The following is a 25,624-nucleotide window of genomic DNA, read 5'->3' as shown; positions in this document are numbered from 1 at the left end:
CCACTGGAACAGTGAATTATAAGTGAAATAATCTGTCTGTAAACAATTGTTGGAAAAATGACTTGTGTCATATACAAAGTAGATGTCCTAACCGACTTGCCAAAACTATAGTTTGTTAGCAAGAAATTTGTGGAGTGGTTGTAAAAGAGTTTTAATCCAATCTAAGTGAATGTAAACTTCCTACCAAATAGGGATTTAGTACTGTAGATATGTGGTAGTGGTGGAGTAGGGGCCTGAGGGCACACAGTGTTGTGAAATCTGTGAATTTATTGTCATGTTTTTAAAAATGTATAAACTGCATTAATGGGGATCCATAATAAATATAAATGGGCAAGACGAAAGATTCAAGTGAATTTGAACGGGTTATGGTAGTAGGTGCCAGGCGCACCGGTTTGAGTCAAGAACTGCAATGCTGCTGGGTTTTTCACGCTCAACTGATGTCCACCACCCAATGGACATCCAGCCAACTTGACACTATGGGAAGCATTGGAGTCAACATGGGCCAGCATCCCTGTGGAATGCTTTCGACACCTTGTAGAGTTCATGCCCTTACACATTGAGGCTGTTCTGAGGGCAAAAGGGAGTGTAACTCAATATTAGGAAGGTGTTCCTAATGTTTTGTACACTCAGTGTGTACAGTGCATTCGGAAAAGTATTGAGACCCCTTGACTTTTTCCACATTTTGTTAAGTAACAGACTTATTCTAAAATGTATTAAAATGTTTTTCCCTATCATCAATCTACACACAATACCCCATTATGACAAAGCAACAAATGTTTTTTAGACATTTTTGCTCATTTATAAAAAATGAAAAACAGAAAAAGAAACAGACCCTTTACTCAGCACTTTGTTGAAGCACCTTTGGCAGTGATTACAGCCTCAAGTCTTCTTCGGTATGATGCTTGCAGATCCTCTCAAGCTCTGTGAGGTTGGATGCACAGCTATTTTCAGGTCTCTCCAGAGATGTTCGATTGGGTTCAAGTCTGGGCTCTGGCTGGGCTACTCAAGATAATTCAGAGACTTGTCTTGGCTGTGTGGTTAGGGTCGTTGTCCTTTTGGAAGGTCGCCCCAGTCTGAGGTCCAGAGCGCTCTAGAGCAGGTTTTGATCAAGGATCTCTCTACTTTGCTCCGTTCATCTTTGCCTCAATCCTGACTAGTCTCCCAGTCCCTGCCACTGAAAAACATCCCCACAGCATCATGCTGCCACCATCATGCTTCACCGTAGAGAAGGTGCCTTATTTACTCCAGACGTGATACTTGGCATTCAGGCGAAAGAGTTCAATCTTGGTTTCATCAGACCAGAGAATCTTGTTTCTCATGGTCTGAGAGTCCTTTGGGTGCCTTTTGGCAAACTCCAAACGGGCTGTTGTGTCTTTTACTGCGGAGTGGCTTCCATCTGGTCACTCTACCATAAAGGCCTAATTGATGTAGTGCTGCAGAGATGGTTGTCCTTCTGGAAGGTTGTCCCATCTCCACAGAGGAACTCTAGAGCTCTGTCAGAGTGACCATTGGGTTTTTGGTCACCTCCCTGACCAAGGCCCTTCTCACTCGATTGCTCAGTTTGGCCGGGCAGCCAGCTCTTGGAAGAGTCTTGGTGGTTCCAAACCTCTTCCATTTAATAATGATGGAGACCATTGTGTTCTTTGGGGACCTTCAATGCTGCAGAAAGGTTTTGGTAGCCTTTCCCAGATCTGTTCCTCGGTACGATCCTGTCTCGGAGCTCTATGGACTATCCCTTTGACCTCATGGCTTGGTTTTTGCTCTGGCATGCACTGTGAAACCTTATATAGACAGGTGTGTGCCTTTCCAAATCTTGTCTAATCAATTGAATTTACCACAGGTGGACTCTAATCAAGTTGTATAAACATGTCAAGGATGGTCAATGGAAACAGAATGCACCTGAGCTCAATTTCGAGTCTCATAGCAAATGGTGTGAATAAGTTTCTGTCTTTGGTGTTTAATAAAGTTGCAAACATTTTAAAAACACTGTTTTCACTTCGTGTGTAGATTGCTGAGGAAATATTTAATCCATTTTAGACTAAGGCTGTAACATTACAAAATGTAGAAATAGTCAAGGGGTCTGAATACTTTCTGAAGGCACAGTATGTTCACACCCCCTGACTTTAATTTTCTTTGTGTTACAGCCTGAATTTAAAATCCATTACATTTTGATTTTTTTTGTCACTGGCCTACATACAGTACCCCATAATGTCAGTGGAATTATGTTTTTCAAAATGTTTACAAATTAATTTGAAAAAACATAGACATGTCTGAGTCAATAAGTATTCAACACCTTGGTTATGGCAAGCCTGAATAAGTTCAAGAGTAAACATTTGCTTACCAAGTCAAATAAGGCAAATGACCAGATTTAATCGCAAATATCAGGGAGGTTTTCCAATGCCTCACAAAGAAGGGCACCTATTGGTAGATGTGTAAAGTACGAAAACCAGACATTGAATATCCATTTGAGTATGGGGAAGTTGTTAATTACACATTGGAGTGTTTATCAATACACAGTTACTACAAAGATACAGGCGTCCTTCCTAACTCAGTTGCCGGAGAGGACGGTGACTGCTCACAGATTTTTTACATTTACCCACCTACCAGTAAGTGCTCTTCTTACGAGGCATTGGAAAACCTCTCTGGTCTTTGTAATTTAATCTTTGTTTGAAATTCACTGCTCGACTGAGGGACCTTACAGATTATTGTATGTGTGGGGTACAGAGATGAGGTAGTCATTCATGTTATACACTATTATTGCACACAGTGTGCACTTATTTAGGCTTGCCATAACAAAGGGTTTGAATACTTATTGACTCAAGACATTTCAGCTTTTAGTTTTTATTAATTTGAATAAAAGTCTAAAAACATAATTCCATGTATGGGGTATTGTGTGTGTGTGTAAGCCAGTGATACAACCTCAATTTAATCTATTTTAAATTCAGGCTGTAACACAACAATGTTTTGAATAGGTCAAGGGGTGTGAATACTTTCTGAAGATACTGTATATGTGACATGTGCTGAGGAGTGTTGCCACTTGACCACAGCTCTGCACAATATATTTGGAATTTACACTGAGTCTACAAAACATATGAAACACCTGCTTCAGTCAGTGTAGATGAAGGGGGAGACGGGTAAAAATATGTACTTTTAAACCTTGAGACATGGATTGTGTATGTGTGCCATTCGGATGGTGAATGTGCAAAAGACAAAATATTTAAGTGCCTTTGAGTGGGGTATGGTAGCAGGTGCCAGGCACCGTGGTTTGAGTGTGTCAAGAATGCTCAAACGTTTCCTTTGTGTATCAAGAATGGTCCACCACCCAAAGGACATCCAGCCAACTTGACACAACTATGGGAAGCATTGGAGTCAACATGGGCCTTGTAGAGCTCATGCCCCAATGACTCAATATTAGGAAGGTGTTCCTAATGTTTTGTACAATCAGTTTATGTAAAAAATGACATGTCCTCATCCCTGCAGACGTTCACGGCGCCGTCCTTTGACGATAAGATCCTGGAGGTGGTGGCGGTGTTTGGCAGCATTCAAATGGCTGTGTCCAGAGTCATCAACCTGCAGCACCACCGTATCGCACAGGTAACACACACAACATTTTCACAAACTCTGAGAGTGTGGAATCCCTCCACATCCTCATAGAGGATCTAGATACTTTTTCAAACCTCTCTGGATTAAAACCAAATTGTGATAAATATTATGTATTCGAACACAAGAAAATACAACTTTTACATTACCGTGTAGTTTACCAATAAAGTTTTCTGACGGGGATGTGGACGTACTCAGTATACATATCCCGAAAGCAAGAAATAATCTCACTCCAATACATTTTAATAGAAAATTAGCAAAAGTAGATAAGATCTTGCTGCCGTGGGAAGGAAAATAGCTGTCTATTTGTGGAAAATTCTGCCTGATTTATCTCTTTAGTCACATCACAGTTGACCTATTTGCTTATGGTTTTGCCTACACCTAGCAACCTGTTTTTTTTAATTATATGAGCAAAAAATATAGATTTGTTTTTGGAATGGCCTATTTATGTAATGAATATGAATTTGGAGTGCAGAAATGATTAAATATTAAAGCATTAGACCTTTCACTAAAGGCGTCAGTCATACATTTACATTTAAGTCATTTAGCAGACGCTCTTATCCAGAGCGACTTACAAATTGGTGCATTCACCTTATGACATCCAGTGGAACAGTAGTGCATCTAAATCTTTTAAGGGGGGTGAGAGGGATTACTTTATCCTATCCTAGGTATTCCTTAAAAAAAGTTATACTTAAACCAATCTGGTTCTCTTGCAAATTAGTAAGAATGTCTCATCCGATGTTCAAGAATGGCCCTTTTTCCCATTATTCAGATTACAGCTGCTCACTTTCGGTTATTTGAAAACAAAATTATAGTTATTTTTTTAACAAGCCATAAAAAGTTGGTTGCAATTTCAGTTTAATCCACCAGAAAAGACAGAAGAAATAATACAACAAATATTGTGATTAAACTCAGGTATACTAATTGATATAAACCGTTATAAAAAATAAAAAAATATTTACCAAAAGTTATAATATTTGTAAATGATATCATAAATAGGACTGGTGGAGTTATGTCACACATGGAGCTAACACAAATATATGGAAATGTATGCTCAACCCAAAATTACAACCAAGTAATTGCAGCATTACCACAAAAATGGAAGAGGCAAGTGGAAGGGGGAAAAAGTAAGGAACTTGTCTGTCGGCCCTGCAATTATGGCTGCAATCCCGTTAACAAGAGCGATATGACAACAACCAGTGAAAGTACAGGGCGCCATTTTCAAAAGAACAGAAATCTCATAATTAAAATTACTCAAACATACATGTATCTTATATGGTTTTCAAGGTAGTCTTGTTGTTAATCCCACCACAGTGTCCGATTTCAAATAGGATTTACGGGGAAAGCACCACAAACGAATATGTTAGGTCACCAACAACTCACTAAAATACACAGCCAATTTTACCAGCCAAAGAGAGAGAGAAAAAAAGCAGAAATAGAGATAAAATTAATCACTAACCTTTGATAATCTTCATCAGATGACACTCATAGGACTTCATGTTACACAATACATGTATGTTGTGTTTGATAAAGTTCATATTTATATTAAAAAAATCTGAGTTTACATTGGCGCGTTACATTCACTAGTTCCAAAAACATCCAGTGATTTTGCATAGCCACATCGATTCAACAGAAATACTCATCATAAATGTAGATGATAAGACAAGTAATACACATGGAATTATAAATATACCTCTCCTTAATGCAACCGCTGTGTTTAAAAAAAACTGCAATAATCTGAGACGGCGCTCAGAATAATAGTCGCATAGCCGCCATGTTGGAGTCAACTATAACCATAAATTACATGCTAAATATTCCCTTACCTTTGATGATCTTCATCAGAAAGTCTCCCAGGAATCCCAGGTCCACAATAAATGCTTGATTTGTTCGATAATGTCCATTATTTATGTCCAATTAGCTACTTTTGTTAGCGCGTTTGGTACACCTATCCAAACACTGGAGCTGGTCGACAGTTTCTTCGGACAAAAACTTCAAAGAGTTATATTACAGGTCGAAGAAACATTTCAAACTAACTACGGAATCAATCATTAGGATGTTTTTAACATATAGCTTCAATAGTTCCAACCGGAGAATTGCTTTGTGTCTAGAGGATGAACAGAACGCAGGAAGATATCATTTGCTTTGCGCGTGACCTGGAACTGGCACTCTGCCAGTAGTCTGATGCATTCTGTTCTTATTCAGCCCCACTTCACAGCAGAATCTTCATTCATATCTAACAGGGATTTTAAAAGGGAATGGTTTGAAAATATACCAGCCTCAGATTTCTCACTTCCTGTTTGGATTCCTTCTCAGGTTTTTGCCTGCCATATGAGTTCTGTTATACTCACAGACATCATTCAAACAGTTTCAGAAACGTCAGAGTGTTTTCTATCCAATACTAATAATAATATGCATATATTAGCAAATGAGACTGAGGAGCAGGCCATTTACTCTGGGCACCTTTCATCCAAGCTACTCAATAGTGCTCCTGCAGCCATAAGAAGTTAAAGACCAAAATTGGTTAAAGAAAATTGTGATGAATAAAATTATACTAGTTTCATTTAAGGATCAAAAATGAGACAGATGTGCCATATAGATTCCAAAATAGTTGGGAAGAAATGTTCGATTCCGTGGCAGATGGGTTATGAATTGATACGCAAAACGACACTGTCCATATGTAGCTCAGTTTTGGTCACAGGTCCAGGAATGGCTGAAGAATTGCAGCATTTACCTGGAGCTAATGCTGCAAATAGCAATACTGGGTGATTTAAAAAGTCATAGTCAATTGATTAATAATAATTTTAGCAAAAATCTTTGTGCAATATTGCTTTTGATATGATTTTCTGGTAATTTGTTAGTTTTTTCAATCATTTATTTAGTGCTTCTCAGTTTTAAGTGGTATATTTTCAAAATTCATAAATACCAATCTCTAAACTGATAACACTTGTAATGCTCCCTATCTTTATAGTCAGAACCTTTGATTGTGCTTTCACCCTTGAGTCATTTCATTCATAAAAAATGTATGTTTTCCGTGAAATACCATGGGAACATTTTCATTTAGTCACCAATACATCAGATATAATTGGCTTATCATTTTAGCATGTTAACTTCCATTTAATCCAATAGCAAAAAATACAAGATACACATTTCAAAACTATTCTTTTTTAAGTGCTTAATAGAAATAATAGTAGATGGTAAATATCATTTTCATACAGTTCTTGACAAAAAAACATTTTATTTTATCATTTTTATATCATTTTTAACCAATGGCAGGTTTCGTTATCCTTAGACATTACATACATAGGACAAATCATCAGGAATAAGGGTATTGTAAAGCAGTTGGCAACTAACAATGTAGCATGGTGTGGTATGCCATTTCTGCCATTCCAACGTTGTACAAGATCACCTTTTCGACGTGACTTGTCAACTGATACAGTATTGCCTGTCTCTCTGCTTGAAGCCACATTCATATATAATTTGGTTTTACCTTCCAACATACAGTGGGGCAAAAAAGTATTTAGTCAGCCACCAATTGTGCAAGTTCTCCCACTTAAAAAGATGAGAGAGGCCTGTAATTTTCATCATAGGTACACTTCAACTATGACAGACAAAATTAGAAAAAAATCCAGAAAATCACATTGTAGGATTTTTTATGAATGTATTTGCAAATTATGGTGGAAAATAAGTATTTGGTCATCTACAAACAAGCAAGATTTCTGGCTCTCACAGACCTGTAACTTCTTCTTTAAGAGGCTCCCCTGTCCTCCACTCGTTACCTGTATTAATAGCACCTGTTTGAACTTGTTATCAGTATAAAAGACAACTGTCCACAACCTCAAACAGTCACACTCCAAACTCCACTATGGCCAAGACCAAAGAGCTGTCAATGGCCACCAGAAACAAAATTGTAAACCTGCACCAGGCTGGGAAGACTGAATCTGCAATAGGTAAGCAGCTTAGGTCCCTCCACTCTCCCTTTTCACCACTGACACTGACGAAAAAGGGACACCGTCTTCCAGCTGATGGTGAAACTTGAGTCTTACCGTATTATTTCTGCCTCATGCACAAATTCATGTTGTTACTCCTATGAACAGAGAAAGTTCAATATTCCTCAATATTAAAAAGACCAAGCCGCTAATAATAATAACAACGCAAGCCTATAGATAATGTTAGGTTCTAAATGAACCGAGTAAAACTCACAGACGATTAGGAAAGCTCAAACCAAGTTTGTTCACTCGAAGGCTCGAACAGTTGAACAGACAAAGACATATTGCCACCAGCACAAGTGTATATATACCCCGATTTAGGTGAATTATCCTCCTTCTCTCGAACTTTATTGCTAGGCAGGAAGTTAAGCGATGCGAACAATAAACTGTTCCTTCTCCCTGAATGTGATCTGACCTGACCTCGGCCCCCATTCTTCACTAAACCACATCTCTCCAACCTTATCAGTGCCTGCAACCATGTGATTACTCCTACAGATAACCATTAACTTCTGGTTTAGAAATCAGACTATGGCACTCAATATTTCAAATTCAGGAGTCAGAACCCATTTCATATACTTTCTTTCCCCCAATGGTGGAACAAACTCCCTCACGACGCCAGGACAGCGGAGTCAATCACCACCTTCCGGAGACACCTGAAACCCCACCTCTTTCAGGAATACCTAGGATAGGATAAAGTAATCCTTCTCACCCCCCCCTTAAAAGATTTAGATGCACTATTGTAAAGTGGCTGTTCCACTGGATGTCTTAAGGTGAACGCACCAATTTGTAAGTCGCTCTGGATAAGAGCGTCTGCTAAATGACTTAAATGTAATGTAAATGTTCTTACTCATTCATTACTGCTGCAGTGCTTGTTGTAGTGCTGAGTTGAAATAGGAAGAATGCGCATTTTATGGCTTATAAAATTATTCAATAGAAAGTGTTGATAGTGCTGAGTAAGAAGTTAAACATGAACTCAGTCATAAAAACAGCAGCTCTTTGCTGTGTTTGTTGACAGTCTCTCTCTAGTCATGGTTTTAAACATGTTGAAATCTCACAGTATCAACTTTGCTGTAGGTTTCTTTTATGCCTGCTATGTTACTGCAGACACAGTAATCTGAGCCATCTGATTGGCCAGTGGCTTTTTTACAGAAATGTTTGGCGATCGACCGGTTGGTGACCACTGCTCCAGAAAGTTGAGTGAAGTTAAATCTCGTGTTTCTCTATGTGGCTGATATTTCTTCTGCACGGCAGTCCCGGTGGAGCTGCGCAGCAGTCTTGGGGGTTACTGCACGCACGCAGCTTAGAGGGAGCATTGCCTACTATCTTAGTCTGTTCAAAGGCACTTCTATATTTTTTCTTGCCCATTTGTATTTGTATTTATTATGGATCCCCTTTAGCTGCTGCCAAGGCAGTAGCTACTCTTCTTGGGGTCTGGCAAAATTAAGGCAGTTATACAATTTTAAAAACATTACAATACATTCATTACAGAATTCACAACACACTAAGTGTGTGCCCACAGGCCCATGCTCCACTACCACATATCTACAACGCAAAATCCATGTGTACTTGTGCGTATGTTATCATGTGTGGGTATGCATGTGTCTGTGCCTATGTTTGTGTTACTTCCCCCTGTTCCATAAGGTGTATTTCTTTACCTGCTTTTTAAATCTGATTCTACTGCTTGCATCAGTTACCTGATGTGGAACAGAGTTCCATGTAGTCATGGCTCTATCTGTGTAGTACTGTGCACCTCCCATAGTCTTTTCTGGACTTGGAGACTGTGAAGAGACCTCTGGTGGCATGTCTTGTGGGGTATGCATGGGTGTCCGAGCTGTGTGCTAGTATTTTAAATAGACCGCTCGGTACCGTCAGCTTATCAACACCTCTTACAAAAATAAGTAATGAGGAAGTAAATCTCTTTTCCACTTTGAGCAATGAGAGATTGACATGCATGTCATTAATGTTAGCTCTCTGTGTACCTTTAAGGGCCAGCCTTGCTGCCCTGTTCTGAGCCAACTGCAAGTGGCACCTGACCAAACGACTGAACAGTAGTCCAGGTGCGACAAAACCAGGGCCTGTAGGACCTGCCTTGTTGGTAGTGTTGTTAGAAGGCAGAGCAGCGCTTTTTTATGGACAGACTTCTCCACATCTTAGCTACTGTCATGGTCCAAACATATTGATACGACACCCTCTGAATGGCACACCTACACAATCCATGTCTCAATCCATGTCTCAATTGTCTCCAGGCTTAAAAATCCTTATTTAACCTGTCTCCTCCCCTTCATCTACACTGATTGAAGTGGATTTAACAAGTGACATCAATAAGAGATAGCTTTCACCTGTATTCACCTGGACAGTCTGTCAGGGAAGGAGCAGGTGTCCTTAATGTTTTGTATGCTCATTGTATATACAGTACGTTAACCAAGCCATACATACCTTTGGATCAGTAGTTATCCATTTTCAGCAGTTGATTTAAGCGATATAGTGATTCCGCAATTTAAAGTTTTGAGCTTTTGCTGCGGCGCGTTTGAGGTAGATGGTGGCGGATTGCGTCATTCCGTCATTGTGCCAGACTATCGCAAGAGGGAATTAAAACGCTGATAAAAGCTTTTTGTTTCTCTCCCTCTAAAAAACTAAATAATGAATTATAAAATAACAAGCTGGGTTTATTTACCACAGTGTGGAAAGAGCGATAGCCCCGAGTGTATATAAAGTGAGTTTCTGAAACACAGAGTCATTCTTTGCTGATGTAAAGAAGAAACTGAATGAAAGAGTACAGTCAGAAAAAAACGTTAGGCAAGTCGTCTGTATGGGCCTCATTTATGCACATAATAGTAATAATAATGTAGTCATTATTATTAGAATATTTTAATTTTATATAGGGCTTTTCATTACAAGTAGAATCTGTCGTTTCAAAAATAAGTACATATTAGGGATCAGGCAGTTCTTGGGTGACGGTCTTCCACAGCTTTAGATGATGGGCAGTTTGGAAAGGTAGTATCATGAGCGGTGGGAACATCAATGGAACAGCAAGGCAGGGAGTTAGAAACATCTGACGAACAGGCCACAAAGCGCCACATTGGGCACCTCATCGTCTTCGATGTTCACAGCTCATCCTCTGTAGGTAGTCTGTATCATCCACTACTGAAATGTAGCACCCACCTGGGTGATGCTTCTGCGCCAGTAAGACCACCACACCTCAGCAATAGAATGGAAAAGTCCCCTATGATACAGTGATTCCACAATCCTGCATCCCTTCACACTGCAGTCCACCTCCCTCTAGGAACCAGGGCAAGTGGCCAAAAAGCTGATACTGTTGATCTGGTGTTGCTGCATCTTTCATATCATGTTAGCTAACCAAACTGACTTGACATTGTGGATACAATGGTTGCAAAAAGGTTGTCAATTTTTTGAAGATCTAAGTTATTTATATTTATTTGTTTTATTTATTACATTTATACTGAGCAAAAATATAAATGCAGCATGCAACAATTTCATTGATTTTACTGAGTTACAGTTCATATGAGGAAATCAGACAATTGAAATAAATTAATTAGGCCCTAATCTATGGATTTTACTTGAATGGGAATATAGATATGCATCTGTTGGTCACAAAAAAATGGGCCTCGGGCTCTCAAGCATGATATTTTTGTGCATTCAAATTGCCATTTTCGTTGTCTGTAGCTTATGCCTACCCATACCATAACCCATAACATAACCCCGCTGCCACCATGGGGCACTCTATTCACAATGTTGCTCACCCCACACAACGCCATACACGTGGTCTGCGGTTCTGAGGCTGCAATGAGGAATGTAAACAAATTAAATCAAATAAATCCTATTCATAATAAATAATCAGATGTGTGTTGCGAGCTTGTCATATTCCAACATTAGCTATTAGCCTATAGCGTTTGAATTTAATTAACAATGTTGTGTAAAAGTCTATAACATGCCACTCCCTTTCTACTGTACATACTGTAGGCAGTAAAATCAAATAAAAAATGTACCTGGTAATCTAATTTCATTTTCTGCGTGCCTAAGACCTATGAGTTTTAACCTTCTGATTGAATGATTATAATGAATGACAATTTAGCCCAATTGTTTTCATGACTCCTGACAGTATGCTATTAATTCCTCTTTCCTGCATGAATTAACCTTACGCAGGCCATATAGGGTTATAGTTTATGATGAAAGCCTGAATTAGCCAACAAATAAAGCTACTGAAACAATAACTTAAACAGTTTATTTACTCAAACTTCTGCAAATTCCTGTGCAGGAAAAGTATGCCATCTTCTCTCTGACACCAAAAATAGAGCCTTAGGTGACGCTTTTTCCTTTGGAACCACACAATTACCAGGTGAAGAGTAGTCTGTTTGCTTGTTTCTAAGGCGAGTTTTGCATCTGAAGTGATAGAGAAAATCAATATCCCCAAGTGTTCTTTCAAAATAGTTGGCCTTATATTATCTGCAGTTTTGCACAAGAAACTGCCCCACGCTGTGGTGGATAACGCCTCTCCAAACACACTCACTCCTTTGTTTATGTAATCGGCTGAAAGGCACAAGTATCCTATTTATTTTTTTATTGTCAGTCCACACCATTTGTACTTACCCAAGTTCTCTCTCTCAACTCCGGGACCACCTCATTTTTTTTATTTTGCCCGATGCAGGACTCTAGCGCAGAGGAAAGAGACTCTCGGACAGAAGCATTCACACCTCCATTCATTTACAAAAGGATAGTCTTAAAGCTTGGTTAGGTGTGAAAAATTCCTAAATTTGTGCCACAGTTTAGGCTACCGGTAGATTCGGTCAGTCATCTGAGCGAGGGTAGGAGCGAGGTTTTAACCTTCTGAATGAACGGGTTTAACCTACTGAATTAATGAAGAATGATTATATTGAAGAAAGAATGTAAAAAAGAAGGAAAACAAATTATCAATCAGCAGATAGATAGAACAAACAAACAACGCGCTCATCCACAACATAGATAAGTATAATAAATATTGCTTATATTAAATATGAACACTGACAATTGTGAAATGTATGTACTAAGACAGAAGTTAATGTGTGTCGACCCACATTGTTAACTTATCTGATAGCGGAGCAGGGAGGAGTGATGAAGGTGTGCGTGCGTTAAAGTACCAAATGCTGCCCGCGGCCAGTGACGGACTTCTACGTCACACTGTTCTAAAAAAAAAAAAAAACTTTTTTAAATCCTAATTAATCTACGCGCAATACCCCATAATGACAAAGCTAAAATAGTTTTAAAAAATGTAATCAATGTAATCAGGATGAGTTGAGCTCAATTTAGAGTCTCATAGGTAAAGGTCTGAATACTTATGTCAATAAGGTATTTCTGTTTTAAATTTGTATACATTTGCAAACATCTCTAAAAACCTGTTTTCGCTTTGTCATTATGGGGTGTTGTGTGTAGATTGATGAGGAACATGTTTTATTTAATCCATTTTAGGATAAGGCTGTAACGTAACAAAATGTTGAAAAAGTCAAGGGGTCTGAACACCTTCCGAATGCACTGTATTACTACTACTGTAGATGCTGTGTTTTTATTTTTTATGAACTACTGGGCTTACAGCAGTAATGGACATTGGTCACAAGTTCACACCTTGATGAGCCATTAAATTGGACAATAGCCAACCAATACTCTCATAATAGCTAATTGGTGACCAAAACTAATTTGAATGTGGGGTTGGTGTGAATGGTTTGTGTTCTTCAGGGGAAAAAATTAAATACATTCTTTAAAACAATAATAATCGTAAATAAAGGCCCGGATATAATATCAACAAAAGAACAGAGAATGGAAAATTTGAGTTAGAAACGACCAAATGTCAGCTTTTAACCATCCAAATAGATTTATATTTTTGAAGGACATGTATTAACGGATGTTTTAGTACAGTAGGATATAGGCCTACATAGGCTACTTGTAAAATGTATTTTATTTTTTATATATCATCTCAAACTGCAGCTGTCAAATTATGTTTGCATAAAATCAAGCACTAACACAGATTGTATTAACGGATGTTTTAGGTAGAGTAGAGGAATTCAATTGAATTTGAATCATGAAGTGTATTCATGATTGCATGGCATGCATTCAAGATTGCATCTGTTCGGCTTCAAATACCCTGATTTGAATAAATGTAGTAGATTTGCTCAAAGATACCCTCTGATGGTTTGAACAAACATTAACGGCAAGCACTGTAACACACTGTACCGTACCACTGTGTCGTGTCTTTGGCTATGCCGGATTAAGTGATATGACATGCTATTCTATTAAATAATTTCTCCGTAATTATTATCATCTGATTGAGCTAATCATGTAAATGTGATTAACTAGAGAGTCGGGCACCACAAAATAATATTTATAGAGCTGTTATCTTCCGAATAAACTCTTAAAGACCTAGTAATATTTTACATCAATAGCAGTCAATATTAATCGTCTTCTTAATTCAGTCTCAACCAAGAATTTACAACTTTCAGATATCTGCACGAACCCTGGCTAACAATTTGAATTGGCAATACAAAATTGTGTTTAATCATTTATTTACTAAATACCTAACTAATCACACAGAATTACACATACACATAATTAAATCATAACTTGATTACAAATTACGTCATAAAGGAAAACGTCCCTAGCGGGCGGAACAGATATGACAGCTTGTTACACAAAGGAAAAGGGGCTGGGTTAGAGTGAAAGAGCGGGAAGACTGAGGGACACAGGGAGAAGCTGTGCTATCATAAATACAGTATCTGATGCCTTCTAAATTAACGCCCATTTGGAAAAGGAAAATGCAATAAATATTTACTCTGAGCTGAGCTTCGGTAGGTTGGTGGTAGATGGAAGGCCGTGTTGCCAAACCGAGTCCTTTGAAGAATGTCTCTGGTTGTCAATTGGATACGTTGTAGTAACGGCGTTGTGTGCTAGACGGGATACTCTGTCTGTTCCTTCCTAACCTGCGTTTGCATCTGCTGTTGCTTACTCAACGTCTAGGAGGTATCACTTCTGTAGTGAATAAGAGTTCAAAGTTCATACCATTCGCAACAAAAGCTCACACTGATGATGGCTTCGTTCTGTAGTTATGATCTGAACCATTCTGGCATAGGACCGTCGTCCTACATCCTCGGAACAGAAAGTTATATTGTCGTCAAGGGCTTATATAGGAAGGGAGAAAAGGGCGTGTTTTATAGCCCATGTCCCTTCACAGGGCGGGCCACTGATTGAGCAGCCCTATCTTATGAAAACCCACATCTCACATTTTAGAATCTAAAATCACATTTCATCCCATCACAAATAATTTCATATTCAAACATTGAACAACAATTCCATGTGAATCCGATAACTCTGGTGTGTAGACTTTCCACTGTAGAGTTTATGTCATCTGATCATTGATGAGAATGTCTCAGATGACAACCGAACTGACATCATATTCATTAAGTACCATGTTCCATTGGTCGGATTACCAGAATATAGTTCATTTCCCCCCACCTTCTGACGTTCCCAGAATCTCTATGTTAACCAAGGGTTTTGCAAATGTAACCTCAGTAGGGTAGAGAGATGAAAAAGGGGGGAAGAGGTATTTATGACTGTCATAAACCTACCCCCCAGGCCAACGTCATGACAACTGTATACCGCACGCTATATCGCAGTATGATGCGACTTTTAATTCAGGAACCAATCGTTAATTGTATTTTCACTTTGGATGAATTGCGTGCCCATAGTGAACTGCATCCTACTCTGTGCTAGATGCTAATATATTCATATTATTATTACTATTGGATAGAAAACACTCTGAAGTTTCTAAAACTGTTTGAATTATGTCTGTGAGTATAACAGAACTCATAAGGCAGGCAAACTTCCAAACCGGAAGTGGAAATTCTAGGGCTGGTCGAATTTCAAGTCATCGCCTATCCACATCCAAACAAGATATGCATCTGTTCGCACTTCCTTCCACTAGATGTCAACAGTCAGTAGAACGTGGAATGAAGCCTCTAGTGTGATGTATGACCGGATGGGAGGAGAATGAGTCACTGGTCTGTCAGAATGCCTGGTTGCGCACATTTCCGTTGATAACGCCTGCGTTCCATGACTCTGTAGACAAAAACGAATGATCCGGTTGGAACGTTATTGGATATATTTATGAAAATAACATGCTGAAGATTGATTCTACTTAGTTTTACCAGTTTATTCGACCTGGAATATAACTTTTTGAAGTTTTCGTCCGAGTTCGCCTGGACCAGCGCCAGCTTTTGGACATGTGAACTAACCGTGCTAGCAAAAGCAGTTAATTACACTAGCAATGGACATTATGGAACAAAACAACAATTTTTTTTGGAACTAGGACTCCTTGCACTGCATTCTGATGAAAGATCAAAGGTACGGGAATATTGATGATGTAATTTCGTATTTCTGTTGACTCCACCATGGCGGAGAAATATTGTTACTTCTTAGCGCCTTTTTAGATTATTGCATGGTATGCTTTTTTCGTAACATTTAAAACAAATCTGACACGGCGGTTGCATTAAGAACCAGTGTATCTTTAATTATATGTAAAACATGTATCTTTTGTCAAAGTTTATGATGAGTATTTCTGTTATCTGGCGTAGCTCTCTGTAAATACTCCGGATATTTTGGAGGCATTTCTGAACATGGCGTCAATGTAAACTGAGATTTGTGGATATAAATCTACATATTATCGAACAAAACATAAATGTATGAGTGTCATCGGATGAAGATTATCAAAGGTTAGTGATTCATTTTATCTCTAATTCTGCTTTTGTGACTATCTTTGGCTGGGAAAAATGGATGTGTGTTTTTTTGGGTTTGGTGGTGATCTAACATAAGTATATGTTGTGTTTTCGCTGTAAAACATTTAAAAAATCGGACACGATGGGTAGATTAACAAGATCTTTATCTTTCATTTGCCTTATTGGACTTGTCAATGTGTGAAAGTTAAATATTTCAAAAAAATATTTTTGAATATCCCGCGCTGCCTTTTCAGTGGAATGTTGGGAACCCCTAGCCGTAAGAAGTTTTTAACAAATGACAATAAAATCATATAAAAAAAGTTGTCAATATTCTATTTTGAAAAGCAGATACTTCAATTTGAATATGTATCCAAATTGAAAGAGTGATTTGGTGCCGTGAACAAGTGACTGTGAATTTGTTTGTTGTACTTAAGTGTGCTGCGAGTTTTGAAACGAGACATTTTGATGATCTGTGTCAGAGACGTGTGTATAGGTGGCAGGGAAGTCAGGCGCAGGAGAGTCAAACGGAGTGTAAAATGGAGTCTTTTAATAAATGTCCAAGTAACATGCTCCATAACACTAATAAGAAAAATGAATATAAACAAATATGGGTACGAAGACCCGTCGCGCACATATACAAATAAACACTACACTGACAATAAACAATCTCTGACAAAGACATGAGGGGAAACAGAGGGTTGAATACACAACAGGTAATGGATGGGATTGAAAACAGGTGTGTGGGAAGACGAGACAATACCAATGGAAAATGAAAAATGGATCGATGATGGCTAGAAGACCGGTGACGCCGACCGCCGAGCACCGCCCGAACAAGGAGAGGCAACGACTTCGGAAGAAGTCGTGACAATCTGTTTCGATTTTTTTGCATAGAGTTGTGAAACTGTACCACATACTTGTGAAAATTGCACAAGTGAATACATTTATGAATACATTTATAATCCTATAGAAAATTTGTGGGCAGAACTGAAAAAAGCGTGTGCGAGCAAGGAGGCCTACAAACCTGACTCCGTTACACCAGCTCTGTCAGGAGGAATGGGCCAAAATTCACCCAACTTATTGTGGGAAATTTGTGGAAGGTTACGCGAAACGTTTGACCCAAGTTACACAATTTAAAGGCAATGCTACGAAATACTAATTGAGTGTATGTAAACTTCTGACCCACTGGGAATGTGAAGAAAGAAATAAAAGCTGAAATAAATCATTTTCCCTACTATTATTCTGACATTTCACATTCTTAAAAGTAAAGTGGTGATCCTAACTGACCTAAAATATGGAATTTTTACTAGGATTAAATGTCAAGAATTGAGTTTAAATGTATTTGGCGAAGGTGTATGTAAACTTCCAACTTTGTATAAATCTTGCTGTCACCGTGCCAATATATCCTCCAAACACCGGCTTCGAGCGATTTATCACTTTTATATAACTGCTGAACACTGTAAAATTCTATATTCTTACATCATAAATGTGTCAATTGGCATGCATTTATGTTGGAAGGTGAAACCAAATCAAATCATGAGGCTGTAAATAGTACATCATCCTCCATCAGCCAGTGTGTTTTGATAGTGACTTTTTCCACTTTGTCCTATCTGCTACCATTTCGAATGATCGTGTAGTGTACAATGCACTGCTGAAATACCTGGGTTATATTTAACAATATACTCCACTCATTATCTCAGTTGAAAAGTCACATAGAAAATGAGATGTTATACATTGTTACATGGGGCAGAAATGGCATACACACACTGTGCTACTGCAATACAATACCCCTTTTTTAATGATTTGTCAATTTGTATGTTCTGTATTCAGTAAGAATAATTCAACTGTAAAACTGAAATAATTCTCAACACGCTCTCAACCTGACATTGAAAACAATGCATAAAAAATGTGGTTTGCAAAACAAAAAGATAATGTCAAGAAAAATTGTATAGCCTAATACTGTATGGAAAATTATATTTACCATCTACTATTCCTTTTCAAACACTGAAAAAAGCATTGTTTAGAAAATGTACCTTGCATTTTTTGCTATTGAATTAAACAAAATGTTCTCATGGTATTTCATGGAAAACATAAATGTTGCATGAATGACTCAGGGGCTAAAGATGTGTTCAGCTCCAATGAATGCACAATCAAAGGTACTGAACAAAATACAAGTGTCATCACTTTTGTACTTTTTGAAAATATACCACTTACATCTGTAAAATGCACCAAAGTAATTGAAAACATTTTCAATATTTTCATTTAAGGGATAGTTCACCAAAATCAGGAAATAACATTTTGGTTACCTTTCCCTGTAGGCAGTCTATGTACAAGGTATGACAGCAATCCACAGTATCCATTGACTTGCATTGGATTTGGACCACAAATGGTAAAAAGTTTGCATTTGGAAACAGTGGCCAGGTAAACAAAAGAAAATCATGGATTGCTGTCATACCTTGTCCATAGACTGCTTACAGGGTAAGGAAACCAATTAGTAATTTTATAATTTGGGTGAACTATCCCTTTTTAAATGGAAGCATATACAGTGTGCAGGCCTTTGTGTTATTCTAATGTACCGTGCATTCGGAAAGTCTTCGGACCCCTTGACTTTTTCCACATTTTGTTACGTTACAGCCTTATTCTAAAATAGATTTTCCTTTTCAATCTACACTATAATGACAAAGGGAAAACAGGTTTTAGAAAAATTTGCAAATGTATTTATATTCATATTCAGACCCTTTGCTATGAGACTCGAAATTGAGCTTAGGTGCATCCTGTTTCCATTGATCATCCTTCAGATTTTTTATACAATTTTCTTGGTTTCATAGCGTACTATCTGGTTGAATGTTTCTCCCCATTTGCTCTCCTATTGCAGTGTCGTACAGTGAAGATCACCATCCTTGGGGATGAGGGCGTGCCGGTGCAGGTGGACGGAGAGGCCTGGGTCCAGCCCCCGGGTTACATCAAGATTATCCACAAGAACCGAACGCAGACTCTCACCAGAGACCGAGTGAGTACACATCTATGGGGTCACACATTTTAAATTACATTTGCATTGATGTTAGAGGGATTAGAGGGACCGTAGAGTGCTGAGTACCAGGCAGTTAGCAAGTTTTATAGACTACTAATGACCATCAGCAGTATCAGAGCTTGGAGAAGCCTAATTACCGTGACTACATGGTCACCTGGAATTTGACTGCCGTCATGACTAGTGATCGCCGGTGTAGCGCTAATACGGTCACCGTAACAGCTCTACTCATGCTATTTATGTTAGTACAGGGTGAGCTGCACAAAGTGGACTGCCTACTAAGGCACACCGCCACAGTGCTAACAGTATAACTCATAGGTATTCATAGGCACATGAATACTGCATACAGTACAGTGGTTCCTCCTTTAAAAGTTGCGAGCTTACACCGCGGGACTTAGAGGTACCCGGAGTCACAGCTTCATTGCTCCAGACCACCGCAAGGGGGAGTTAGAGCACTCATTATGCATTTGGGTCCCAAGGTTTCTATATGACCAGTCATATCGAGTGGTTCCAATGACGAATTTGACGCAAGCCACCCGTCCCTGGTGACTTTCTTCAGCAAAGATGGCTGACAAAACATTATGGTGGAAGCAAATTTAAGTAACTATAACATCATAGCGAATCAAGCTAAAAATGTACACTTGAGAGGAATATGTTAACTTCTTGACGCTACCTATCCCGGTAGCGAGATAATTGTCATCAACAACTGCTGAATTGCATAGCGCCACATTCAAATAATATTACTAAAAATATTTATATTCATGAAATCACAAGTGCAATATAGCAAAAGACTGCTTAGCATTTTGTTAATCCACTTGTCGTTTCAGATTTTGAAAATATGCTTTACAGCGAAAGCAATCCAAGCGTTTGTGTAAGTTTATCGATCACTAGACAAAACATTATGAACACCTAACATCAAAGTAGCTTGGTCACGAAAATCAGCAATAAAATTAATCGCTTACCTTTGATGATCTTCGGATGTTTTCACTTACGAGACTCCCAGTTACACAATAAATGTTCCTTTTGTTCCATAAAGATGATTTTTATATCCAAAATACCTCCGTTTGTTTGGTGCGTTATGTTCAGAAATCCACAGGCTCGAGCGGTCACGACAACGCAAAAGAAAATTTGAAATAGTATCCGTAATGTCCACAGAAACATCTTTATGTCCAAATACCTCCTTTTTGTTCGCACATTTAGTCCAGTAATCCAATTGCACAAAGCGCGGGCACAAAGTCTGGACGAAAAGTCAAAAAAGTTCCATTAAATTCGTAGAAACATGTCAAACGATGTATATAATCAATCTTTAGGATGTTTTTATCATAAATCTTCAATAATATTCCAACCGGACAATTCCGTCATTAGAAAGGAAAGAGAACGAACGTCGCGCTCACGGCCTTGCGCGAGACTAAACTAATGTCTTTCAGCTTGACCACTTGTTGAAACAGCTTTTATTCGATCCCCTTTCACAATACAAGCCTGAAACAACTTCTAAAGACTGTTGACATCTACTGGAAGCCTTAGGAAGTGCAATCTGACCCCACAGACACAGGGTATTGGATAGGCTACAAACCTCAGATTTCCCGCTTCCTGGTTGGATTTTTCTCAGGTTTTCGCCTGCCATATATGAGTTATGTTATACTCACAGACATTATTGTAACAGTTTTGGAAACTGTAGAGTGTTTTCTATCCAAATCTATCAATTATATGCATATCCTAGCTTCTGGGCCTGAGTAACAGGCAATTTACTCAGGGCACGCTTTTCATCCAAACTTCCCAATGCTGCCCGCTATCCCAATGAAGTTAACAGAAAAAATGGCTGACAAATAGATAACGTGCCACAGAATGCTGCAGCAGCTCACAAGGTGTGCCGCAGTATGACACAACTTTTAAAGGAGGAACCAATGTAACTGTGGGATCAGCAGAAGCATCAGGGTAGTTACAGGGATTTAAGTTAGGTTACTTATATTGTGTCTTCCAACGCCCCTGGGATAATGTACATTTGCTGAAGCATTATGACAACTCAGCGACATAATGATAGGAATTAACTGAGTTGGGCTTGGGTCATTGTCTCAACGCTGCCTTATAATGCTGTGAAAGGATCCAGGAACCCAAATGATTTGGGTGGATCCCATCATCCTTATAAAATGAGTTTTGTTTCCAGAAGGTATTAAAATTGTAAATAAATATTACACCCACAGAGCCGCAATTGTCTAGTAGCCAGTGATGGAGGGCTAAAAGTTTGCTGAAATGTTCAATGCCACGATTTAGGGAGGGCAGAGAGACAGATATTATGGGGCGTTTCTTTTTGTCAAGCAGTGACCCAATCAGTTCTTTAAAATCCATCTTCAGCTGTTCTGAGCTGCCCTTCATAATGTCATTGAATCTCACATGAACTATCATATACTTAATTTCCTGATGCTGGTTTATAATGTTTGGGAGCAGCTTATTGATGTCCTGTACACATGCTCCTGGATAGCACAACGTTTTTGCTCCAGGGACTGAGGCATTTCTCACCATTGAACTGCCCAATACAACGGCTGGAGAAGGGAATGGAGAAATCCACCCATTCCTACCCCTCACACAATTCGTTGAACCTTTCACGGTTCAAAGATTTGACATGATTTGTTTGTATAGTATTTGTATATCTTGTGTGAATGTTGCTGTTATATTGCGGTCATATTTTTTATTGACGTATCGCATCTAACGTACTACAACTATAGTTCCCTCTGGGAAGAATACAGCTATTCTATCCTATTCTATTCTATTCATCCTGTTGCCTGCTTGTCTCAGGCCTTCGAGAGCACGCTGAAGTCGTGGGAAGACAAGCAGAGGTGCGAGTTCCCCCGGCCGCTACCCCAGTATGCATTGCAGCCGGAGATCGTATCCGAGGAAGAAGCCTCCCAGATCAACCTGTTTGGACAGGCGGCCGGCGCCCTCATCCACAGGTAAGAGAACACTAATAATTAATAATAACATTGGATTAAAGCAGGGTATGGTTGAATTCCATTTATATTGAAAATTGTCCTAGACCATGATATACAATTCCCTCGTGGTTTACCTAACGGCCAAACTATATAGATAGTATGCCAAAAACATCACTTACAGAACGCTTGTGATATGCTTGCAAGTGTAGTTTCCCAGTAACATTAGATGTTCGATGTCGTGACGAACTGTGTGTGTTCCCAGTATCCGAGAAATCGCTCAGTCCCACCACAGTATGGAGCAGGAGCTGGCCCATGCCGTCAACGCAAGCTCAAAGGCCATGGACGTGGTCTACGCCAATTCCAAGAGCACAGGGGTACGTGGAGTTCCTGTTCTACCTTTTATACCAGTCAACCAACTTCTAGTAATACAGGGGTGCCCAACATACATGTGCCAAATGCGGGAGATCTTTTTTGGCTCATACGGTGCCTTCAGAAAGTATTCATATTATGTTGTTTACAGCCTGAATTCATATTAGGTAAAAACAATCCTCACCCATCCATACACAATGCTCCGTAAATGACGAAGTGAAAACATGTTTTTTGACATTTTTGCAAATTTATTGAAAGGGAAATACAGAAATATGACATTTACAAAAGTATTCACACTCCTGAGTGAATAGAATCACTTTTAGCAGCGATGACAGCTTTGAGGTATTCTGGGTAAGTCTTGAAGAGCTTTCCACACCTGGATTGTGCAACATTTGCCCATTTTTTTATTTTTTATTCTTCAAGCTCTGTCAAATTGGTTGTTGATCATTGCTAGACAACAATTTTCGGGTTATGCAATATATTTTCAAGTATATTTACAGTACCAGTCAAACATTTGGATACACCTACTCATTTAACCCTACTTAGGGTTTTTCTTTATTTGGACTATTTTATACGTTGTAGAATAACAGTGAAGATATCAAAACTACGAATTAACACATATTAACCAAACAAGTGTTAAACAAATAAAACTATGTTTTAGATTCTTCAAAGTAGCCACCCTTTGCCTTGATGACAGATTTGCACACTCTTGGCATTCTCTTAAGGAGCCTTCTGGTCCTAGACTTGGTGCTCCTGTACCGCTTGCTGTGCGGTAGCAAAGAAAACAGTCTATAACTTGGGTAACTGGGGTCTTTGACAATTTGCTGGGGCTTTCCTCTGACGCCGCCTAGTATATAGGTCCTGGATTTGATTTGATTTGATTTCGATCTCTTTTAGTCCCCATTTGGACTAATCTTCCAAGAGTCCTTAAACATTAAAATACAATTTATAATACGAACACATTTTCACATATAACACACTATTACAAACATACATAATATACTAACATAATGACCCAATAAATACTCAATCTAAAACAATATTGATTCTTCATCTACTATAGTCCCACAACATTTCTATGTATTATATTTAAATAATTTAAAAAAAAATGTTTACATTTATATATTGAAAGGTTTGCTCAGTTAATTTATTCAATTTCTTTATTGCTCTAAATCGAAATGTTATTTTGCCTTATTTCTCTTTTCTGTCTGAATAATGCATAGATGGTGAACAATCTATTCCTAGTATTTACGGAATGTCTGTCTCTTACCAACTGAATACCGTTGTGAATAGAACTTTGCCGTTTTAAATTATGTATATTATGAAATAAAATAAGCATGTTTTTTTCAATTATCTTTTCGATTGATGACCAACCAACAACATTGCGCATGACTGCAACAGAAGAACCATATCTCCACCTTAAAACAATCCTTGCTGCTTTGTTCTGTGCATTCTGCAGCCTACTAACTTCACTTGATGATGCATTTCCCCAGACCACAGAACAGTAGTTCACCTGACTCTCAATTAATGCTTGTGTTATTTGCTTAATAATTTTTCCTGTTTTAAATAAAATATTTGTTTTATATAGATTAGTTATTTGAGATGACCATTATAAGCAGTTGTCTAACTGCACTCCCAATAGTTTGGTTTCTGCCACTTCTTCAATTTGTACTCCTCCCAAACTTAATTGTATCCCATCCTGTTTTGGCCTTTTCCTAGTGGGACAGACCAACATAACTTTGGTTTTCTTGGTGTTTAAAACAAGTTTGTTCTGGCAAACCCACTCCCTGATATTCTCCAAATCTCCTTGTAAAGCTTGCTGTACCTGTTGAACCGATTGTCTTGCTGCATAAATTGTACTATAATCTGCAAATATAGCAGCTTGAGTTTCAGCTAAGGCATAGGGAAGGTTGTTGGTATATATTAAATAAAGAAGTGGCCAAAGGCAGCTGCCCTGCGGTATTCCATAGTTTAACACGAGGGGAAGAAAATTAACCATTGATATAGGTGGACTGTTTAGATATGACTGTACCCAATTCAATGCTACCTCCTTAAAACCACAATGCATTAATTTTGTCAAAATTATTTAATGATCCACTAAATCAAATGCTGCACTGAAATCTAAAAATAGTACACCCACAAACGTGCCATTATCCATAGCATTAAGCCACTGGTCAGTCATGTCAACCAATGCAGTGGTCGTGGAATGTTTTTTGCGATAAGCATGTTGATTGGCTGTAATCAGATCATTAATTTCCACGTACTCCCATATTTGTCTACTCACAATACCCTCCAATATCTTACTGAGTGTAGGGAGTAGACTAATTGGTCGACTATTGGCAGGAGTAATGGGTTCTTTGCAGTCTTTCGGAATAGGACACAGTTTCGCATGCTTCCATACATTTGCAAACATCCCCTTTTCCAGTGACCAATTAATTATGTATCTCAGTGGAACTGCAATCTGGGGACCAGCACAGCGAAGCAAAAAATTGTCCGTAAGACTGTAATCTGTAGATTTACAATCAAGTAATGACTTCAATATGTTTAACACCTCCTCCACTGACACAGTTTACAGACTAAAAGAGCAGATCTTTTTGCTCATAATATGATCATCAATCCATTGGACAACGGCTTGTTTGGAACAATGTAAATTCATTTTCTTTGTAAAATAAAATCTGCAAAATGATTGGCAATATCAACTGGTTTTGGTATTTTTCTCTCGTCAACCTCCATACTAGATGGGCATGATGAGATAGATGTACCAAGTAAGCCCTTAACTGTGTTCCAAACCTTTTTAGAATCATTTTTACAATCAATAAAAGCATTGTTGTAAAATAACTTTTTTTTCTTTCGATTCAATTTAACTGCATAATAACGTAATGTTCTATAATTCTGTTAATTAATTTCTGATTTTGACTTGGCTGCCATATTTCTTTGAGAAAAAGCTTCACCCAGTTCATC

The 25,624-nt window shown here is 38.4% G+C and overlaps 1 protein-coding gene across 10 annotated transcripts in view; it reads left to right on the top strand.

Annotated features, from left to right (window-relative positions):
* LOC115106762 (diacylglycerol kinase delta) overlaps positions 1 to 25,624 on the top strand; it is a 151,588-nt gene that overhangs the window by 116,288 nt on the left and 9,676 nt on the right. For all 10 annotated transcript variants that reach the window (XM_065008080.1, XM_029629816.2, XM_029629815.2 and 7 more), the window contains 4 exons: positions 3,481 to 3,594; positions 19,215 to 19,349; positions 22,161 to 22,315; positions 22,557 to 22,668. In XM_065008080.1, the coding sequence (XP_064864152.1) occupies positions 3,481 to 3,594; positions 19,215 to 19,349; positions 22,161 to 22,315; positions 22,557 to 22,668 (516 nt within the window). The remainder of the gene's footprint in view (positions 1 to 3,480; positions 3,595 to 19,214; positions 19,350 to 22,160; positions 22,316 to 22,556; positions 22,669 to 25,624) is intronic.

This window comes from Oncorhynchus nerka, linkage group LG23, assembly GCF_034236695.1.
Source record: "Oncorhynchus nerka isolate Pitt River linkage group LG23, Oner_Uvic_2.0, whole genome shotgun sequence".
In the NCBI taxonomy this organism is placed as follows: Eukaryota; Metazoa; Chordata; class Actinopteri; order Salmoniformes; family Salmonidae; genus Oncorhynchus; species Oncorhynchus nerka.
Note: the sequence above shows the minus strand (reverse complement) of the source record. Positions and strands in the feature narration are given on the sequence as shown.